The following is a 21,151-nucleotide window of genomic DNA, read 5'->3' as shown; positions in this document are numbered from 1 at the left end:
TAAGTGCTAGGACTAGCACCAAAAACTAAAATAGAATAAAATAAGATAAAGGCGGAAAGCTGGGTGCTAGATATTCAGGAAGCTGAGATCCAAGGATCACAGTTCATCACAGCCCATCAGGGAAGTCCATGAGACTCTTTATCTCCAGTGAACCACTAGAAAACTAGAAGTGGTGCTGGGGCTCAAAGAGATAGAGTTGCTAGCCTTGAGTAAAAGAGCTCAGGGACAGCAGCATCCGGGCTCTGAGTTCAAACCCCAAGACCAAGACCCCCCCCCCCCCCAATAAATAAAGGCAGAGTCCTGCTTAGATGACTGTTCCACAAAAGCCTGAATTTGTGCTAGTAGGCTCTTTCCTTGAGGGTCACTAGCACATTCCTGAAAAGTTTGTTCAGTATAATCTTTTCTGCCACTCTTTTAACAAACAGCAGTTTGTCAGAAAGGAGAATTTCACTGACATTTAGATGTGGATGGGCTCCTGTTCTTCTTTGTGTTCTAGAACATGAACATAACCTGTGGCAGGAGAGGTTGTGCAGGAAGCAGGGATACCTGGAAGGTCAGCCTGTAGCTGATTCTTTCTAAGGAAAGAGTCAGCGGTTTGGGGAGCCTGTCCCATTCACCCCCACCCCCCGCCCCGCCATCTCTCAAGGATTAGATAGGGTGGCCAAGAAGTTCCTTTTAAGGATGGGAGAGTTTGAGGGCAGCCTGGACTGCATAGTTCCAGGCAAGTGTGGAATACAAAGTGAAACTTTGCTTGAAAGGAAAACAAAACATTTCTTCTAAAGCCCCTTGTTTACCAGAAGGGGTACTTTATACCCCAGAGGCTCACCTTAGGAACAGGGTTGAACATACAGGACTGGTCCTGCCTGTGTTCCTCTTATACCCTGGGGAACCTCATGTTGGGAGTGAGGCTGAGGGTTCTCTTAGAGTTGAGGGGGAAGTTAGGTTGTTGGGACCCCCATGTACTCAAGGTTCAGCACTGTCCGGTCAGAAAGAGCCTAATGCACCCAGGCTGTAGTCCTTGGGACAATGAAGACCTGGATGGTCCTGGGAAGTCAGCCAATAAGTGACTGCTTGCAACGTAGACCCAGCAGGCAGTGCTGGACTGTGCCGGGCCACTGCCCCACTGCCCCACTTCCTAGAGGGAAGCCCAGAGCCAGTGGTGGCAGAAGTTGGTCAGTTCCCCTCAGCAGCAGGCCTGGTGCTGGCTGTCATGTCCAGCCATGTCTCTGATGGTCTGTATGACAACACAGTCCTGATTAGTCCTGGTCTGTGTTGAATTTAAGAACCCCCTCACCCCCAGCTTGCACTTGTCTTATGTTCTAAAAGGGCCAAGGTTGCTCTTCACCTTTTAGGATAGGCAAGAGAGCGCCCTGGAGTTCTGTGGGTGCTTCTGTAAAAGCATGGAGACAAGGAGCAGCCTGGGGGTTGTGTAACCATTCCTTCTAGCTTTTTTCAAATACTCTGTGTGTGAGTGCGCACGCGCGTGTGCCAGTCCTGGGATTTGAACTTGGCCTGGACACTTTCCCTGAGCTCTCTTGGTCTCTTGTTCAAGCCTAGTACTCTACCCCTTTGAGCCACAGCTCCACTTCTGACTTTTGAGTGGTTAATTGGAGATAAAGAGTCTCTCAGACTTTCCTGCCTGGGCTGGCTTCAAACCTCAATCCTCAGATCTCTGACTACCTAAGATTACAAGTGTTAGCCACCAGCACCTGGCTTCATGAGCTTTTTTGTTCGTGGGTAGCACTCTACCGCTTGAGTCACAGCTCCACTTCCGACTTTTTGGTGGTTAATTGGAGATCAGAGCCTCACAAACTTTCCTGCCTAGGCTGGTTTTGAATCGTAACACTCAGATCTCATCCTTCTGAGTAGCTAGGATTATATAGGTGTGAGGCATTGGTGCTTGGCTTCTTCAAATGCTTTAAAACATTTATTTCATATGTCAGCTTCTTGAACTTAGGCAGGGCATGAATTCTTCGGTGGGCCTCTTCCTTGTGGCATCAGTTAGCTGTGTTAGTAGTGCCTGAATCCTGGTCTGCATCCACTCTCCTCGATGGCAGGTCTGGTTGCCTTGAGGCTGGCACCAGGAAGTACCTTGGGAGGAATGACCCAGTGCATTTGGAGACACTGACTGGTTGGTCAGGACTTGAAGAAATAACTACGTGCCCTCAGCTTGTGTTGGCACTTTCTCCATAGCCTCAGATTCTCCATCATCTGTAAAGTGAGTGATTTGAACTAAATGACCTCCTTGATGCTTCCCCCTCCCCCCCCCCTCTTCAGTCATGGGGCTTGAACTCAGGGTCTGAGTGCTATGTCTGAGCTCTTTCACCCAAGACTAGCTCTACCACTTAGAGCCACAGCTCTACTTCTTATCTTCTGGTGGTTAATTGGAGATAAGAGTCTCCCACACTTTCCTGCCTGGGCTGGCTTTGAACCATGATCCTCAGATCTCTGCCTCCTGAGTAGCTAGAATTATAGGCATTAGTTACCAGTGCCTGACTTCCTTGTTTTGAGACAATCTTGCTATATAGCACAGGCTAGCCTGAAGCCTCTTGATCCTCACACTTCGGTGTACTGGGAAAGATGTTGCTTTTTTCTGCTCTCATCACCCTGGCTTTACTGCCATTCAAAGGCCACAAGCCGGATGAGTGCACATATATTGAAGTGACATGTGATAATCTTTCACTGAGCTGTGGGCTAATGTGGCTGCTCAGGTGGATTGCATGGGCTCGGAGTCAAGGTATTGCAGTTTCATCCAGCTCTGCCCTCGAAATCAACATGCTTATGGCAAGTTACCAAGCCTTTCTGGACCTCAGTGTCGCAAGCTAGACAAAGGAGTTAGCTGGGGGCTGTCATCTCCTAGGGTGGCTAGAACAAAGTAAAAGGATATTCAGGTCAGAATTCTGTGACTTAGCCTTCCAGGCTGGGCTTCACATAGGGTCTGGGGCCTGGAAGATAGAAGCACATCCCCTAAGCCATGACTGCTTTGTTTCCTGAAAGGCAGGAGCTGTGGTGTAGGCTTGGGTACTATAGAACCTATAGGATAGAAAGCAGAGGAAAAGGATCTTGGGGTCCAGCGAGAAGGCTGGAAACAATCTGAGCTGGAGATGAGAAAAAGATCCACCCCCACCCCAAGCAGGGAACTCTGTGCTGAGAACTTGCTATTTAAAGGGCCTCTGGGGAGGTCTGGCCAGAAAGGAGCCATCTGAACAAGGGATTAAAATTAGCCTGGGTGAGATGTGGGGGCTGTGGGGCGGGCTGAGGCAGAGGTTTCTGAGTTGCTGCTCTGGCTCTGGGTCCTTGACCCAAACCATCCTAAAAGGAGGGACTAGAAGGACTGCTGAGTGGGGTCCAAGCCAGCTGGCAGCTTGTGCTCACTCTTATCCCATCTTCAGGGGCAGACCCGAACTACCTGAGAGTGGGCACTCAGGCCCTGTTATCCTTTCCTGGCAGATCTCATCTCTGCCAGACTAGGTATGTATAGTAGGGATCCTACTGCCTTTAAAGAACAAGGTGTGGGGGCTGGGAAGGTGGCTCAGTGGTAGGGCGCTTGCTTTGCATGCCTGAGTCCCTGGGTTCGATTCCTCAGCACCACATAAGCAAAAAGAAAAGAGCCGGAAGTGGCACTGTGGCTCAAGTGGTAGAGTGCTAGCCTTGAGCTGAAGAGCTGAGGGACAGTGCCCAGGCCCAGAGTTCAGGCCCCACGACCGGACCCAAAAAAAAAAAAAAAAAAAAAAAAAAGAACAAGGTGTAGCCAGACACTGGTGGCTCATGCCTATAATCCTAACAGCTCAGGAGATCTGAGGATCTCGGTTCAAAGCCAGCCCCTGCTGGAAAGTCCAGGAAACTCTTATCTTCAATTAACTATCAGAAAACCAGAAGTGACTTGGCACTTTAGCTCAAGTGGTAGAGTGTAGCCTTGATCTGAAGAGCGCAGGGACAGCAACTAGGCCCAGAGTTCAAGCCCCATGACCAACCAAAAAAAAAAAGGCTGGAAGTGGAGCTGTGGCTCAAGTGGTAGTACACTAGCCTTGAGCAAAATTAGCTCAGGGATAGTGCCCAGGCACTGAGTTCAAGCCCCCACCAGCACAAAAACAACACAAAAAGAAAATGTGTATGGATTGGGTGTGGTGGTAACTGCTTTTAATCTCAGTTATTTGGGAGGCAGAGATTATAAGACAATCTGAGACAAATCAGGCAAAAATGTTACTAAGACTCAAACAATCTGGAGGATCTGGGTGCCTGTGGTTCAAAGCCAGCCCAGGCAGGAAAGTCCGCAAAACTTTTTTTTTTTTTTTTTTTGGTCAGCTGTGGGCCTGAACTCTTGGGGGCTGTCCCTCAGCTCTTCACCTCAAGGTGAGCGCTCTACCACCTAAGCCACAGTGCCTCTTCTCGCTTTTTCTGCTTATGTGGTGCTGAGGAATCGAACCCAGGGCCTCATGCATGCAAAGCAAGCACTCTACCACTCGGCCACCTCCCCAGCCCTAGGCCTCGAGACTCTTATCTCCAGTTAATCACCAGAAAACCAGAAGTGGCACTGTGGCTTAAGTGATAGAGTGCTTATCTTGAGCTGAAGAACTCAAGGACAGTGCCCAGGCCCAGAATTCAAGGCCCACGAATGGGGGGAAACAATCTAGAGGCCAGGAACTTTGGTTCACACCTGCAATCCTAGCTACTTTGGAGACTGAGATCTGAGGATTGAAGTTTGAAATCAGCCTAGGCGTACAGACCCAAGAGACTGTTACCTCCAGGTTATGAGCAAGTACCTGCTGTCAGGTGTGGCTTCATAGTAGGGTGGGGCATGTACACTTCTCCATAAACCAGCACTGGGGACCTTCAAAATAGTCATTACTGTTCATTCAGATCTTTCATTATTTAGGAAGCCACAGTTTCAAGATGTGTTTTTAATGGCTCTAAACTGGAAAACCTCCATCTCATCACAGCTATGGGATAGTCTGGATGAGCTTAGTATCTGTTGCAATGACTTTACATAGTAGCATAAGCTGGGTATGGTGATTTATGCCTATAATTCCAGTACCGGAGAGGCTGGAGGAGTCTTGAGAGTTTGAGGTCAGCCTGAGCTATAAATAGTGAGACCCTATCTTAAGAAACAAAGATAAGCTGGGTGCCAAGATTTTATGCCTGTAATTCTAACTACTAGGCTGAGATCTGAAGATCTGAAGCCAGCCTAGGCAGAAAGGTCCATGAGATTCTTTTTTTTTGGGCCGTGGGGCCTGAACTCTGGGCCTGGGCGCTGTCCTTCAGTTCTTCAGCTGTATACTAGCGCTCTACCACTTGAACCTCAGCTCCACTTCCAGCTTTTTCTGCTTATGTGGTGCTGAGGAATCGAACCCAGGGCCTCAGGCATGCAAGGCTAGCACTCTACCACTGAGCCACCTTCCCAGCCCTCCATGAGATTCTTATCTCCAATAAACCACTCAAAAAACCCAGAGGTGGAACTCAAGTGCTTGCCTTGAGCAAAATAAGCTCAGAGAGCCTGCGGTGGCTCATACCTGTAATCCTAGGTACTCAGGAGGCTGAGTTGTGAGGATCGTGGTTCAAAGCAGCCCACGCAGGAAAGTTGATGAGACTCTTATCTCCAGTAAACCAATAGAAAACCTGAAGTGGTGCTGTGGCTCAAGAGGTAAATAGCTCTCTTTGAGCTGAAGAGAGCAGGGACAGCGCCCAAGCCCAGAGTTCAAGCCCCATGAGTGACCAAAAAAAAAAAAGAAGCTCAGAGATAACACCCAGGTCTAGAGTTCAAGCCCCATGACTAGCCAGAAAGAAAATACCACACACACACACACACACACACACACACACACACACACACACACACACACACACACGATCTACCATAAGAAATAAACACACACACACACATACACACACGATCTACCATAAGAAATAAACACACACACACACACGATCTACCATAAGAAATACACACACACACACACACACACACGATCTACCATAAGAAGTAAACACACACACACACACACACACACACACACACACACACACACGATCTACCATAAGAAGTAAACACACACACACACACACACACACACACACACACACACACACACACACACACACGATCTACCATAAGAAATAAAATTGTTAGCCGGGCGCTGGTGGCTCACGCCTGTAATCCTAGCTACTCAGGAGGCTGAGATCTGATGATCACGGTTCAAAGCCAGCCCGGGCAGGAAAGACTGTGAGACTCCTATCTCCAATAAACAACCAGAAAACCGGAAGTGGCGCTGTAGCTCAAGTGGTAGAGCGCTCGCCTTGAGCTGAAGAGCTGAGGGACAGCGCCCAGGCCTAGAGTTCAGGCCCCACGACCGACCAAAAAAAAAGAAAGAAAAAGAAATAAAATTGTTGTGGGGCACCGGTGGCTCGCATCTGTAATCCTAGCTACTCAGGAGGCTGAGATCTGAGGATCCAGGTTCAAAGCCAGCCCACACAGGAAAGTCTATGAAACTTTTATCTCTAATAAACTACCAGAAAACTGGAAGTGGCCCTGTAGCTCAAGTGGTAGAGTGTTAGCCTTGAGCTGAAGAGCTAAGGGACAGTGCTCAGGCCCAGAGTTCAAGCCCCACGACTGACCAAAAAAAAAAATTGTAAAATTCATTTTTTTGTACCAGAATATATTAATTATGAAAAAAGAAAAAGAAACAGTAGTAGCACCTGGAGGTCTGGAAGCAGGACTTATCTCAGGACCTCAAGTGGCTCATGTGGTCAGGTTTGGATGGAGTCCCAGGATGCACAGCTGGTGTTTAGACTTGGCTTCACCACCAACTTTTGACCATAATGTTTAGCATTGCCTGCTTTACCTGTTTGATGAAAAAGATACAAGAGCCGGGCGCTGGTGGCTCACGCCTGTAATCCTAGCTACTCAGGAGGCTGAGATCTGAGGATCGCTGTTCAAAGCCAGCCCGGGCAGGAGAGACTGTGAGACTCCTATCTCCAATAAACCACCAGAAAACCGGAAGTGGCGCTGTAGCTCAAGTGGTAGAGCGCTCGCCTTGAGCTGAAGAGCTGAGGGACAGTGCCCAGGCCCAGAGTTCAAGCCCCACGACCAACAAAAAAAAAAAAAGAAAAAGATACAAGAAAGGCAGGTGCGCTTAACCATCAGGGCCTTTCTGCTGCCATTGGGACGCTTAAGGACATTAAGTTGCAGTTGCTTGCTGAGTGACACCTCCAGGATGGCTTAGAAAAGAAAGGTAAGCTGGACACCAGTAGCTCACACCTCTAATCCTAGCTCCTCACAAGGCTGAGATCTGAGGACTGAGATTCAGAGCCATCCCAGGCAAGAAAGTCTATAAGGCTTTTATCTCCATGTATCTACCAAACAGCTGGAAGCAGAGCTGTGACTCAAGTGGTATATTGTCAACCTTGAGCAGAGAAGCTAAAATCCAGGTCCTGAGTTCAAGCCCTAGTATCAACACCCCTCCCCCCCAAAAAAAAGGGAAGGTACACAGAAGGGGCTTTGACAAATCTTTGACACTGGGAATGTTATTTTGCCTCAATGTCTGGAGGAGGCAGTACTGAATTTCTCCTGAAGTTCTAGGACTCTAGTTCCCAGACTAGAGGAAGAGCACCATCCCTGTCCTTCCTTTGTAGCCTGGCCCTGACCACTGTGGTCTCTGTCCCCAGGTCCGGACACTGTTCGTCAGTGGCCTCCCCGTGGACATTAAGCCCAGAGAACTTTATCTACTTTTCCGGCCATTCAAGGTGAGTCAGATCAGGGAGAAGCATAAGGAATGAATCTCTGGTTGGTGCTGGGCTGCAGAAAGATGTGGGAAAGTGTCAAAATGTCACTCACCTTGCTCTGTCTGGTTCTGTTAAATTCACTCGTCTTATGCCACTTGCTTAGCCCTTTCAGGCCTCTGAGTCTTCAACTATACACTTGAACTCTGAGCCTTACTCTTGCTAGACAGGTGCTCTACCACTTGAGCTGTATCTATCTGTAGCCCTTTGATTTTTTTTTTTTTTTTTGGCCAGTCCTTGGGCTTGAACTCAGGGCCTAGGGCACTGTCCTTGAGTCTCTCTGTGCTCAAGACAAGTGCTCTACCACTTGAGCCACAGCACTACTTCCAGGCTTTTCTGTTTATGTGGTACTGAGGAATAGAACCCAGGGCTTCATGCATGCTAGGCAATCACTCAACCGCTAACCTACATACCCAGCCCCAAGCCCTTTGATCTTAACAGACTTTGCAGTATGAGGAATCTTGGCAATTCAGTGTAGTCTTTTCCACTTAGAGATGAGAAAAGTTAAAAGGTAAGGCCCATGCTCTTACTACATGTCAGTGAAAAAACACGAGTGCCCTACATCATGCTACTCCATGTGCCAGACCACGTGATTCTGAACACAGGCACTGGGAGATTGGTATGTTGTGAGGGTCAGCGTAGATCTCCTTTGTTGGGGGAGAAGGGGAAAAGGATTCAGAGGAACTCTGGGAAGAGCTGAGGCTGGTGGGGATAAAGCTGGTTTAGCACAATCAAAGCCTCTGACCTTCTTCCCCCCGTGACGGCCCCCTCTCTCCGCAGGGTTACGAAGGGTCTCTGATCAAGCTCACCTCCAGACAGGTAATTTCTCTTCTAGGTTTTCTTGCTCTCAGCACAGGCTGGCTGCTGGGTGTGGAACTGAGGCCTGTTGCCTTTCCCTAAGGTTGAGGTACCTGTTGTCCCATTCTATCTTAGCCTGAAGTCAGGGTGGCCTCCAGGTCCCTCCTCCTCTTCCTCACTATCCAGTCAGGCCAGGGCAGCTCCTGAGCTGCTGTCATTGAGGATTCAGGGAAGTTGCCTGCCCCTCTCCACCCCACCCCCAGCCTGAGAACAGAAGAGATGGCACCTGAGCTCTGACCCCTGGTGCATGAGGCCCGGGTTCAGAGGCTTCCGCTGCCTTGTGGGGTCTGGGCTGATGAACTTGGTACACAGCACCGTCCACATACATTTAAAAAGAATTCTACTGGAGCTGGGCGCTGGTGGCTCACACCTGTCATCTTAGCTACTCAGGAGACTGAGATCTGATGATCACGGTTCAAAGCCAGCCCAGCCCAGGCAGGAAAGTCCGTGAGACTTTTTTTTTTTGTCGGTTGTGGGGCTTGAGCTTGAACTCTGGGCCTGGGCGCTGTCCCTAAGCTCTTCAGCTCAAGGCTAGCACTCTACCACTTGACCTACAGCGCCACTTCTGGTTTTCTGGTGGTTTATTGGAGATGGGAGTCTCAGTCTTTCCTGCCAGGGCTGGCTTTGAACTGAGATCCTCAGATATCAGCCTCCTGAGTAGCGAGGATTACAGGTGTGAGCCACCAGCACCCGGCCCCTTGAGACTCTTATCTCCAACAAACCACTAGAAAACCAGAAGTAGCTCTGTGGCTCAAGCAGTAGAGCTCTCTCCTTGAGCTGAAGAGTGCAGGGACAGCGCCCAGGCCTTGAGTTCAAGCTCCACAACTGACAAAAAAAAGGAAAAAATTCCACTGGAATGGTGATGTTCAATGCAGTGGGAGGGGGGAATGGTCTGTTCCCACCGTGTAGTCCTGGGACTGGGGAGGGAGGAGGAAGGCTGGACCTCAAGTGTGGTTTTTGCCACTCCAGTTGCACCTTAGGAAGGCAGAGACAAGATGTTTACTCTTCTCCATTATCTTCTCATCAGGACAAAGACTTTTAGTTAGACGATAGTTTTTTGTTGGTTTGTGGTCCTAGGGATTAAGCCCAAGAGCTTATACATGCTAGGCAAGTGCTACCTCGCTGAACTGGCTACCCTATGGTCCCTCCACGCCTCTCTCTCTTTCAGTGCCAGCACTGGAGCTTGAATCAGGGCCTCATGTTCTGGCTTTTTCATTCAAGGCTGATGATCTACTATTTAAGCCACAGTTCTTCTTTGGCTGTTTTTTTGTTTGTTTGTTTTTTTTAATTGGTCATTGAACTCAGGGCCTGGGTGCTGTTCTGAGCTGCTTCTGCTCAAGGCTAGTGCTGTACCACTTGAGGGACAGCTCCATTTCCAGACTTCTCTTTGTAGTTTATTGGAGATGAGAGTTTCATGGATTTTTCCCGCATAGGCTGGCTTCAAATTGTGATCCTCAGATAGCTCAGCCCCCTGAGTAGCTAAGATTACAGGTGTGAGCCACTGACATCCAGCTCTGGAGATTTTTCACTCAAATGTAGTACTCTGCCACTTTGACCCACAGCTCCACTTAGGTTTTCTAGTGGTTAATTGGAGATGAGTCTCACCCACTTCCCTGCTAGGACTGACTTTAAACTGGGGATCTACCTGAACAGGTAGGATTATGAGCTGGAGCCACCAGCACCCAGCTTCTTTGGCTTTTTGATTAATTGGAGATAAGAGTCTCAGAACTGGGCTGGGAAGGTGGCTCAAGTGGTAGAGCTCTAGCCTTAAGCTAAAGAGCTGAGGGACAACGCTCAGGCCCAGAGTTCAGGCCAGTCTCAGAACTGGGTTCTGGTGGTTCATGCCTATAATCCTAGCTATTCAAGAGGCTGAGATATGAGGCCTTTGGTTCTAAGTCAGTCCTGACAGAGAAGTCCCTGAGACTCTTATCTCCAAGAAACTACTCAGAAAAAAAAAAAAAGACTGAAGTGACCGAGACTCAAGTGGTAGAATGATAACCTTGGAGAAAAGCTCAAGGACATTGCCTTAGGCCCTGAGTTCAAGCCCCAGGATAATAAGTCTCAAAGACTTTTTGCCCAGGCTGGCTTCAAACCTCAATCCTCAGATTTCACTGTCTCCTCTTCGGTGGTGGTCTCTCTTTTGCTTGCTTGTTTTGTGTTGGAGGTGGGATGGAATGTTAAGAGAAATGCAAGAAAGATGTTCTTTCTTTTTCCTCTTAGCCTGTTGGTTTTGTGATCTTTGACAGCCGGGCAGGAGCCGAAGCAGCTAAGAATGCACTGAATGTAAGTAGACAGAGAACAGACATTGCTTTGACTATCCCTGTCCTATTTTCCACAATTCTTCACCTTTCCATACCCAAGGAAAGGGTCTGCCCATGGACTTATTCCCCCAACCATGCCACAGCAGAGCCCTTGGTTGCACAGTTTGTGATCAATGCGGTTACAAGCTCCCAGCATTCCTGCTGGCTGGCACTTGTGTGCACAAGTCTTCTGAGTGAGCTTTTATCTGGACTCCGCCTCTGTGGCAGCTGACAGCGTGGGTCCTACAAAGTGTGTCTCTCTCCAACTTGGTAGGGTATTCGATTTGATCCTGAGAACTCACAGACCCTGAAGCTAGAGTTTGCCAAAGCCAACACCAAGATGGCCAAGAGCAAGCTAATGGCAACACCAAATCCTGCCAACGTTCACCCCGCCCTCGGAGCACATTTCATCGCACGGGACCCCTGTGAGTGCCACTGTGCGCTGCCTTCGTTCTGTTCCTTTGGTTGGCCCATGCTGGCAGGGCCTGCTGGTGTTGCATGTAGAGGTGTTCAGATGGTTGTTGAGGGCATCAGTCTGGTCTCGGTCCCCTTTTCAGGTGGGATGGAATGCTGGGAGTTTCTGGGGGAGGGGAGGAGGTTCTTGGATCATAGTCAGCTGTCTCAGCCTTCCTGGCCTCCTCCTTCCTTATTCATCCCTTATCTGAACCTCAAAGGGACTGGGCTTCTGAACTGTCAGAGTCGCCCAACTTTTCTTGAAGTGTTCTCTGATTTCCCATGCTTGAGATGGGCTGAGGCCTGTGTCAGAGCTTCTAGAACAGATCGCGCATTCACCATATGCTGCCCTAGCTTCCTTCCTGAGTCTTGGGGTCCTCAGAGAGGGAAGGGTCTATCCTCTGGGGCTTATGGCTCAGCTAGCATACCCAGTCCCCTTCTCCTTTGGAAGGGGGTGGCGGGAGGGGAGAGCAGTGTTTGACAGTGGAGGCCGTTGTGTCCTGTTATAGATGACCTGATGGGGGCTGCTTTGATCCCTGCATCCTCAGAGGCCTGGGCTCCTTACCCTCTGTACACCACAGAGCTGACCCCGGCCATCTCCCATTCAGCATTCACCTACCCTGCTGCCACTGCTGCTCTCCATGCTCAGGTAAGCCGCTTTGGGTTTAGGAGTGGGAGGGCTTGAAGCTGCCAGGCTTTGCACACCTACTGGGATGTGGGCCACTTGTGTCCGCAGGGCTGCAACGGAACTCAGAGAGCCACAGGTTCCTGCTATTAGGGTTTAGGGTATGGTGGGGAGAATGTGAACAGTGGGTTCGCATGGAAGCAGCACAGGAGAAGGCTGTGGGTGCTCAGGCCTGGCTATGCCTGGCCTCCTTGGACACCGTAGTCCAGGGCTACCCTGTGCTCTGCTCTACCTGTGGCTACAGGATTCAATTTGAATCTTATCTTGAGCCTGACCAACTGCCTCTGTCTCTTCCTGTCTTTATGAACTTCCTCAGCCTCTACCTCCCTCCCACTCCCCCCAACCGCCCCCCGCCCCCCGGCCCCAACTCAGGGCCTACACACTGTCCCTGAGCTCTTTTTGCATAAGGCTAGTGCTATACCACTTGAGCCACAGCTCTGCTTCCAGTTTTCTGGGGGTTAATTGGAGATGAGTCTCATGGACTTCCCTGCTAGGGCTGGCTTTGAACCAAGATCCTCAGACCTTAGCCTCTTGAGTAGCTAGGGTTACAGGCATGAGTTACCAGCACCCAGCTTCCTCAAGGTTTTTGTTTTTCCAATCCTGGTACTTGAACTCAGAGTCTGGGCACTGTCCCTGGGCTTCTTTTGCTCAAGGCTATAGTACTCCACCACTTGAGCCACAATGCCATTTCTAGCTTTTTCTGTTTATATAGTATTAAGGAATTGGACCCGGGGCATGCAAGCGCTCTGCCACTAAGCCACATTCCCCAGCCCTTCCTCAAGGTTTTAAAGGTCTCTGTGCCTTGAATGTTACTCATCTGGAAACGAGAAGAATATTTCATGCTTCAGGGTGGTTGTGAGTTTGATGTGAGGCCAGAACTACGTCTGGATGTCTGTGCATCTCAGTGTTTGCTCTGGTTTCCATGAAGCCTGGACACTGTCTGCTGTCACAGTGCAGGACTGAGGAGCAGGTGCTTCAGGGGATGTTGGGCGCCGTGGGCTGCACCAGGAGGCGTGGCCATGTAGGCTGTACTCTGTCTGACTTGGTTATTGTAGGCCCTGAAGTATGCCACAGCAGGAGGACTCATCTCTTTGTATGTTTGCAGGGTGGGGAGAGGGTGGACAATTCTTCACAGTGGCTACAACAGGACATTACCAGGAATGTGGACAGGATGATCCTAGGTAGCCTTAGGAGGGAGGCTGAGGGGTATCTCCATCCCACCCCAGCCTCTAGTCAGGGAAATGATTATAAGACAGTATATGGCTACCTGGCCTGAGCAGTAGGAAGGAAAGGAGGGAGAGAGTTCCCAGAAAGTGGAAGATGTAGCTGGGGGTGGAGGGGAGGTCCTAGGGAGCGCTGAATGCGTATCCATTTTCAGGCCCACTGAGGGGGCTCAGTGATGTCAAGGTTTGCCCAGATTCAAAGTACGAAGTTCTGGTTCAGAGGTCACTACCTTAGAAGACTGCTATCCTACAGAGAAGTCTCCCTATGGCACCTTTTGAATATGCTGAGCAGAATTGTGGTAAACTTGGTGCTGTCGCCAGCTGAGCCTGACAGTCATCTGAAGGTAGGAAGCTGGAGGAGCAGAAACCAGATTTTGTGACAAGAGCAAAGCCAGGGGAGCCTCTGTGTTTGTCCTGACCAGGTCTGTGGGGCTGCTTTTTTTGTTGGTGGTGGTAGTTGTGGGGCTTGAACTCTGGGCCTGGGAATCCGGGGCCGGGCACTATCTTGAGCTCTTCAGCACAAGGTGAGCGCTCTACCACTTGAGCCACAGCACCACTTCCAGGTTTTCTGGTGGTTAAATTGGAGATAAGAATCTTAGGGACGGGCTGGGAAGGTGGCTCAGTGTTAGGGCGCTTGCCTTGCATGCCTGAGGCCCTGGGTCAATTCCTCAGCACCACATAAGCAAAAAGAAAAAAGCTGGAAGTGGTGCTGTGGCTCAAGAGGTAGAGCACTAGCCTTGAGCTGAAGAGCTGAGGGACAGCGCCCAGACCCAGAGTTCAGGCCCCACGACCGGACCCAAAAAAAAAAGTCTTAGGGACTTTCTTGCCCGGGGCTGGCTTTAAACTGTGATCCTCACAGCTCAGCCTCTTGAGTAGCTAGGATTATAGGCATGAGCCACCTGTGCCTGGCATATGGAGCTGCTTTTACCCCGTGGGTTCTGGAAAGCAATGAGTGGAAATCAGACAGCCCACCTCACAGGGCTCCTCGCCTCTTATCCCAGCTCTGTCACTGGGTAGCTATGTGATCTCCACCCCTGGGCCTCTGTAGCCTCATCTGTAAAAGGAGAGGCTGGACTGCATTGCATTGGGTGGACAGAGATGCTGGGCAATATAGAGTTTGGGAGCCAAGGATTGTGTGTAATAACATCATTGTTTGTCTCTCTGAAACCTCAGTGTCTGACTTCTGCCCTGCCTCCTGGGAAGGATTAGAGGCTACCCTAAAGGAATGAGGCATTTTTTTTCTTTTTCTTTTTTTTTGGGGGGGGTGGGGGGATCCGGTTGTAGGCCTGAACTCTGGGCCTGGGCACTGTCCCTCAGCTCTTCAGCTCAAGGCTAGCGCTCTACCACTTGAGCCACAACGCCACTTCCGGCTTTTTTTTTTTTTTCTGCTTCTGTGGTTCTGAGGAATTGAACCCAGGGCCTCATGCATGCAAGGCAAGTGCTCTACCACTGAGCCACCTTCCCAGCCCCAGGAATGAGGCATTTTTTTAAGAGACTACTCATCAGGTGGCTCTGTATCCCTTTTTTTTTCATCCATAAAAGAAGCTCTGAGGAAATGAATGACTGTAATAAGCATGGAAAGCGCACATTGCAGATAGTGACACTTTTTTTTTCCAGTTTTAATTTCTTTGGTTCCCATGCTGGGGCTTGAACTCAGGGCCTGGGCTGTCTCTGAGCTTTTTCACTTAAGGCTGTTGCTCTACCACTTGAGCCACAGCTCCATTTCCAGCTTTTTGGTAATTAAAGTATCTCATGGAGTCTCTCAAAATGTGGTGACTTGGTCTGCAGATGCTGCTTGTGATGGAGAGTAGACAAATTTTCTCCCTTCATTTACTATTGTAACAGATGAGGTTGTTTGTAAAACCAATTTCTCCCTCCCCACTGCCCCGCCCCCAGCCAAAATAAAAAAGTCTCATGGATTTTTCTGCTTAGACTGGCTTTGAACCACGATCTTCAGATCTCAGCTTCCTAGGTGGCAAGGATTACAGGTGTAAGCCACTGGCACCTGGCTTAGTGTGTGTGTGTGTGTGTGTGTGTGTGTGTGTATACACATTTATTTTTTATTTTTTCCTGTTCCTTCCAATAGCCTCCTCCTCGCCCCGTGACAGCACTGCCCTAGAAATAGAGGCTAGGAGTGGCTCAATAAAGGGTGGACACTGGATCCCAAGTCTGAGTGGATTGTTGTGAGCCCAGGGGACCAACATGAAAACAGAGAGCAAGCAGTGACACCAAGAAAACATAGCAGCTAAAAGACAGGGGGGTGGAGGGGGATGAGAGTCAATACCCACTTTCTCCACCCCATTTTTAAAAATTTTTTTTATTTTTATTTTTTGGTCGGTTGTGGGGCTTGAACTCTGGACCTGGGCACTGTCCCTGCGCTCTTCAGCTCAAGGCAAGCACTCTACTGCTTGAGCCACAGCACCACTTCCGGTTTTCTAGTGGTTTATTGGAGATAAACCACTTTCCTGCCCCGGCTGGCTTTGAACCATGATCCTCACATCTCAGCCTCCTGAGTAGCTAGTATTACAGGTGTGAGCCACCAATGCATGGCTTTCTCTACCCATTTTACCCACTCAACTGCATGCCCTTCTACTACCCTGTAACCCAGACTGAACAAGGCCTCCATGGAGACTCAGCCTGCAGGCAAGGAAAGGCCTTGCATCCCTCTTGCTCTGACTTGCCACAAAGCTATCCTATTTAGCCTTCCAAAGGGGTGAGGCTGAGAGTAGGTGTGGGTGGCATTGTGGGGTTTGGTATATAAGATGATGGCCTAAGCTGACACTTGTAATCCTAGTTATTCAGGAGGTTGAGGTCTGAGGATCCAGGTTTCAAACCAGCCCAGGCAGAAAACTCCATGAGACTCTTCCAATTAACCAGCCAAAAGCCAGAAGTGGAAGTTGCTCCAGTAAGACCAGTCTTAAACAAAAAAGCCAAGCAAGAGCTCAAGGCTCTCATTTCAAGCCCCACTACCAGCACCTACTTGGAATCCTCAGATATGGGAGGTATAGGGAATTAGGTATATAAGGAAATCCATAAGTGTGAGTCTTTTGTAATTGCTGTGCATAGTTCTTCATTTAACTGAAGTCTTAGGACAGTTTCCCTTGTTAGTAATGTAGATCTCCAGGGGTGCTTGGCCCAGTTCCCAGTACCCAGTAGGGTAGCAAGTCTGTTGCTTGCTGCTAGCAGAATCTACTCAGGTGGGTGCCCTTGCTCACATCTGTGGGCACCTGGCCTGATGTGTTTTCCCTTTTTTTGCTTGTTGTGGGTCTTGAACTTAGGGCCTGGACACTGTCCCTAAGCTCTTTTGTTCAAGGTTAGAGCTCTAGCACTTTGAGCCATTGCTCCATTACTGGTTTTCTGGTGGTTAATTGGAGATAAGAATCTCACGGACTTAGCCGGGCGCTGGTGGCTCACACCTGTAATCCTAGCTACTCAGGAGGCTGAGATCTGAGGATCGCGGTTCAAAGTCAGCCCGGGCAGGAGAGACTGTGAGACTCCTATCTCCAATAAACCACCAGAAAACCAGAAGTGGTGCTGTAGCTCAAGTGGTAGAGCGCTCGCCTTGAGCTGAAGAGCTGAGGGACAGCGCCCAGGCCCAGAGTTCAAGCCCCACGACCGACCAAAAAAAAAAAAAAAAAGAATCTCACGGACTTTCCACCCAGGAGGGCTTTGAACTATGATCACTGGAAAACCATAAGTGGTGGTATTTTATTTTTGGGGGCGGGGGGTTCTGGTCGTGGGCCTGAACTCTGGGCTGGGGTGCTGTCCCTCAGCTCTTCAGCTGAAGGCTAGCGCTCTATTACTTGAGCCACAGCGCCACTTCTGGCTTTTTTTTTTCTGCTTATGTGGTGCTGAGGAATCGAACCCAGGGCCTCATGCATGCAAGGCAAGCGCTCTACCACTGAGCCACCTTCCCAGCCCCATGACTTTGGTTTTTGATGTGCTTTCATCCCTGTCTACCTGATCTTTGTATCCATTGTCTGGTAGCTGGTACTGGTATACCAAGAAGCAGCACAAAACGTTATCAAGCTTATTTTCCTGGTGAGGTTAGGAAGTTTGGATCTCGCAGTAAAGGGGAAGGGCAGGTTGTTGGCGTTATTGGTCCCAGCTGCCAAGACCCCTGCCTGCCGGCAGGTACAGCCTGACACACGGCTGTGCTCAGTAGAGTGGCCATGTCTCTATGACTGTCTGAGCCTTTGCCATGGAGGAGGCAGGCAGGTGTGCTTTCCAGTTTTCAGGAGGAAGGGTTCTCAGAGGTGACTGACCGACCCAGGCTTTGCCAGGTGGTCAGTGATAACCAGCACCACAGTAGAGATGCTGGTGCTGAGAGCAAAGGGTCCCATGTGGCTCATGACGCCGGCTTCCCTTGCAGGTGCGCTGGTACCCCCTCCTCTGATAGCGCCCAGCAAGGATGGAAGTACCGCCAGTTCTGTTAGTTTTTTTTGGTAAGTGCTGGCCCCAGAGGCCTGGGGTGGAAAGGGTTCCAGGCGGTGGCTTCCTGCAGGCCTTGGGTCCTCCCTCTGCCCAAGTCCCTCTACCAGTGAGCTCACAGTGCTAGGCAACCCCAAGACTCCCTCATCCCCCCCCCCCCCCCCAAAGCCCTATTCCCCCACTCATGGCCGCCTCTTTTCCCCTCTCCAGGTCTTGTTCACCAGGGAGTTGGTTCTGGGACTGTGTGGTGGGGCCAGAGCAGGACCCGGACTTCCATTCCCCGCAGCTTTTGCACAGCTGCCGCTGCCCTGCCGACACTGTGAATCTTAAGCCTGCCTCAGCGGACCCCTCTCCCCTTCCCCAGCCCTGCTCCGCCCCACCCCACAGCCTGGCTCCCAAACCTTCCAGGCCGATTGGGGAACTTCTGGCTGAGACACCCCAAACCCTGCTCAGAGGCCTCACTAGGACCCCAGCCTGGCCTGACTTTCCACACAAACTCCCTTCCATAGCTCTCCCCTCAAGGGAACGAGGCGTTTAATTTTGCATGTTCTCTGGCACAGCTTTAAGACACTTCAAACTTGTGTATATGTGAGTGTACACTGTTCCCACACTGTCGCCATAGCAACAGGTCCTGGCACTCAGGGTTCATCATGCCTGGTCCTCTCCACACCCGGCCTCCAGACCCACCCTGAGCCCAGTGGCCACTTCTCCCTGAGGGCCCAGCGCCCACACCGTCCCCCAACAAGTCTAGGCTTGACCACTCCCCCAACACCCCCCCCCCCCCCCCCACCACCTAACATGTACACCGTGTGCACCTTTCATGCCTCGTCCCAGGCCACCTTCCCTTCACCGTCCACCAACCCCACACACAGACTGTCCTCCCTGGCCTGCTCCTCCCCAAGCCTCCAACCAAAACGTGAAAGTATTTTTGTACCCCGTGTAACAAAATATTTATGCATCATAAAGGACTTTTTCATGTGTACCGTTAATTATTGAAGAGACCTCGTTCGCCCTGTCGGATAAGTTTAATGTTTCGTTTGAGGCCTGTAGAAGAAGAAAAGGTGTTTTTTTTTTTTTAACCCCCCTCTTCTTCAGCAGTGGGCCTTCTTGTCAGGCGTTGGTTTAAGAAAGATGAAATACAGCAGGAATTGTGCAATTTTGTTTTCTTTTGTGAGCCTGTCAGGGCTTCGCCTTCAGCCGTGCATCTGACTGCCCTGCCCTTTCAGACTTGGGAGACAGGGCGGCTGTTGTTGTAATTGCTGATCCTGTGAGAATGTGAAACTGGATAATATATGAATTGCAAAATAAAAAAGAAAAAATTTAAACTGACTTCTCTGTGACCTTTGCTTCCAGCTTCCACTTTCCATGGGATGAGGACTGAGTCGGAGGACAGCCTGCTACCTGGGGTGGGGGGGGGCTGGGAGGACGCTAGCGCTCATCTTCTCTCTCCTTTCCTCTTCAGGCTGGCCCAGAAGCAAGTCTCCGGGTCCAACAGTTGGGCCCGTGTCTATCGGCCCACACTGTGCTAGATGAGTTCACCTCATTCTTAGGGTTCTGAGGGTACAGACCAATATTGCCCGCACTCAGAATCACCTCCCCTCCACCCCAGATAGATCTGAGAGGGATGGACCTGCATTCTCTCTTTGGGCCTTCCTTGATTTGGCGTCAACCTTGCTGGTCTGTGGTCTTGAGGCCTCTAGGAAGAAAGGACTGAAGTTTGGAGTGCTGGACTCTGTCTTGCCTTGGTGTGCATCTTGCCGGGCTATGCTGGAGAGGAGGGGGCCCTGGAATCTCGCCCAACCAGGGTTCGACTGCCCCACAGGCTGTGGATGACATCAAGGCTCAAACCTTATGGAGGTCGCCAAGAGCCAAGAGCGGAGGTGGCCTGGGCAGGGTCAGCCCATTGGAACTGCCCTGAGAATCCTGTTCCTCGTCTGTGGGGTGGTTTGAAACCTTTCTATCTCCTACCAGAGGGCTGCGCCCAGCTGAGGTGTTCTGTCAGCTTTGTCCATCCATGCCCACCTGGGAATGCTGCTCTATACCCCACTGCCATCCCATTCACGCTGGCCTGCCTCACTTGTACTGCAGGTCCTTCCACAACTTTCTGAGCAAAACTCCCCTGGCTGTGACCAGCCCAGGCCACCGCCTCCCCTGCACCTAGGGTCACCCCTTTCTTCACTCAGGGCCCATACTGGGCAGCTTGGGTCTGGGGACGTTGCTGCTGGCTTCTTGCAGTCAGCTGACCGGCTCGAGGCTGATGTGCATCAGATGGACAAGCACAGGGCCTCTGGGTGGCAGATAATGGTTTGCTAGGAGGCCCAGGCTCAAAGAGGAGAGGGAGAGGAGTTGGCAGCACTTGTGCCAGGAAGAGATGGTTGGGCCTTTCCTATCTAGTCCTCACCACATTGGCCAAAAGCAAGCCGGACCCGTTGCCTGCAGCCCCTCATAACATGGCAGAGCTGGGGGGGGGGGGGGACCTGACTCCACCCAGGGCTGGGCTGAAGCCTGACCTACTTCTGCTGTGTCCAGAACCACTGGGTCTTCCTGAGGTGGTGAATTATTTAGCTGAGGTGCCTGGGCTTCTTCGGAGAGAGGGGCTATGGAAACTGCTCCATAATTTAAAGGCCCTTGTGCCTGTGGCTTTCCTGAAGGCGTCCTTCATGCTTTACTGAGCAGGGCCTAGGCCTGGGCCTGAAAGGGAGGGGCTGGCTCCGGGAGGAAAGCCCTGCCCCCATTCCAGAGGTGGCGCCCCAGCTCCATTGGGGGTTTTTCTTGGGGCAGGGCCTTGGGTAGTCACCGCTGGACCCACTGGAGTTGAGTTGATGAGCTGCCCTGACTTTCTAGTGAGGGCACTGTGAAGGCTGGGTCAGAAACAGCTGAGTTCTGCCTGATCTGGTGGTACGTGCCTATAATCCCGGCTACCTGGGGGGGGGGGGGGGGGTAGAGATACGAAGATGAATTTGAAACCAGGCTGGACAAAAGTTGGCAGAACACTATTCCAAAAACAAAAGGCTGGCCTCCTGTGTGACCCATACCTGTCACCCTAGCTGCTCAGGAGGCTGAGATCAGAAGATTGTGTGGTTCATGCACTTACCAAAAAGTGCGTCTTCCCCAAGTGTGTCTCTGGTCCCATTTAATAGCTGGGGAACTTGAAGTGGTGACTGGCTGCTGCTTGTCCCACTTGTGTTCCTGCTTTCTGGTCTACCAACTCAGGGAGGCAGATAGACAGACAGAGGCCCTACAGGCTCAGCAGCCTCTCCCTACAGTTCCCCAAGCCAGGACTAGAGAACCCTGGCCAGCTGCCTTCAGTCCCTTCCCTGGGCCCTACTCTGCCCCCTGCTGGCCACATCTGGTCCGTCTAGCCCTGTGCAGGCAGTCTCTCTGGTATTGTTTACTGCAAGACCTTTCCAGCCCATGACCTAGAC

General features: G+C 50.7%; 1 protein-coding gene across 2 annotated transcripts in view; it reads left to right on the top strand.

Moving 5' to 3' along the window:
* The window catches only part of Rbpms2 (RNA binding protein, mRNA processing factor 2), a 40,312-nt gene extending 21,257 nt beyond the window's left edge, over window positions 1–19,055 (top strand). Inside the window, exons 2-8 of one of the 2 annotated variants that reach the window (XM_042687735.1) lie at window positions 7,663–7,740; window positions 8,557–8,595; window positions 10,855–10,917; window positions 11,209–11,359; window positions 11,897–12,036; window positions 17,668–17,740; window positions 17,937–19,055. In XM_042687735.1, the coding sequence (XP_042543669.1) occupies window positions 7,663–7,740; window positions 8,557–8,595; window positions 10,855–10,917; window positions 11,209–11,359; window positions 11,897–12,036; window positions 17,668–17,691 (495 nt within the window). In that variant the 3' untranslated portion in view covers window positions 17,692–17,740; window positions 17,937–19,055. Of the gene's footprint in view, window positions 1–7,662; window positions 7,741–8,556; window positions 8,596–10,854; window positions 10,918–11,208; window positions 11,360–11,896; window positions 12,037–17,667; window positions 17,741–17,935 lie in introns of both variants that reach the window. The other variant, XM_042687736.1, reaches the window with a different exon arrangement.
* The last annotated feature ends 2,096 nt before the right edge of the window (window positions 19,056–21,151 follow it).

The sequence above is a fragment of the Dipodomys spectabilis genome, unplaced genomic scaffold (assembly GCF_019054845.1).
Source record: "Dipodomys spectabilis isolate Male_0828 unplaced genomic scaffold, ASM1905484v1 ptg000108l, whole genome shotgun sequence".
Classification (NCBI taxonomy): Eukaryota; Metazoa; Chordata; class Mammalia; order Rodentia; family Heteromyidae; genus Dipodomys; species Dipodomys spectabilis.
Note: the sequence above shows the minus strand (reverse complement) of the source record. Positions and strands in the feature narration are given on the sequence as shown.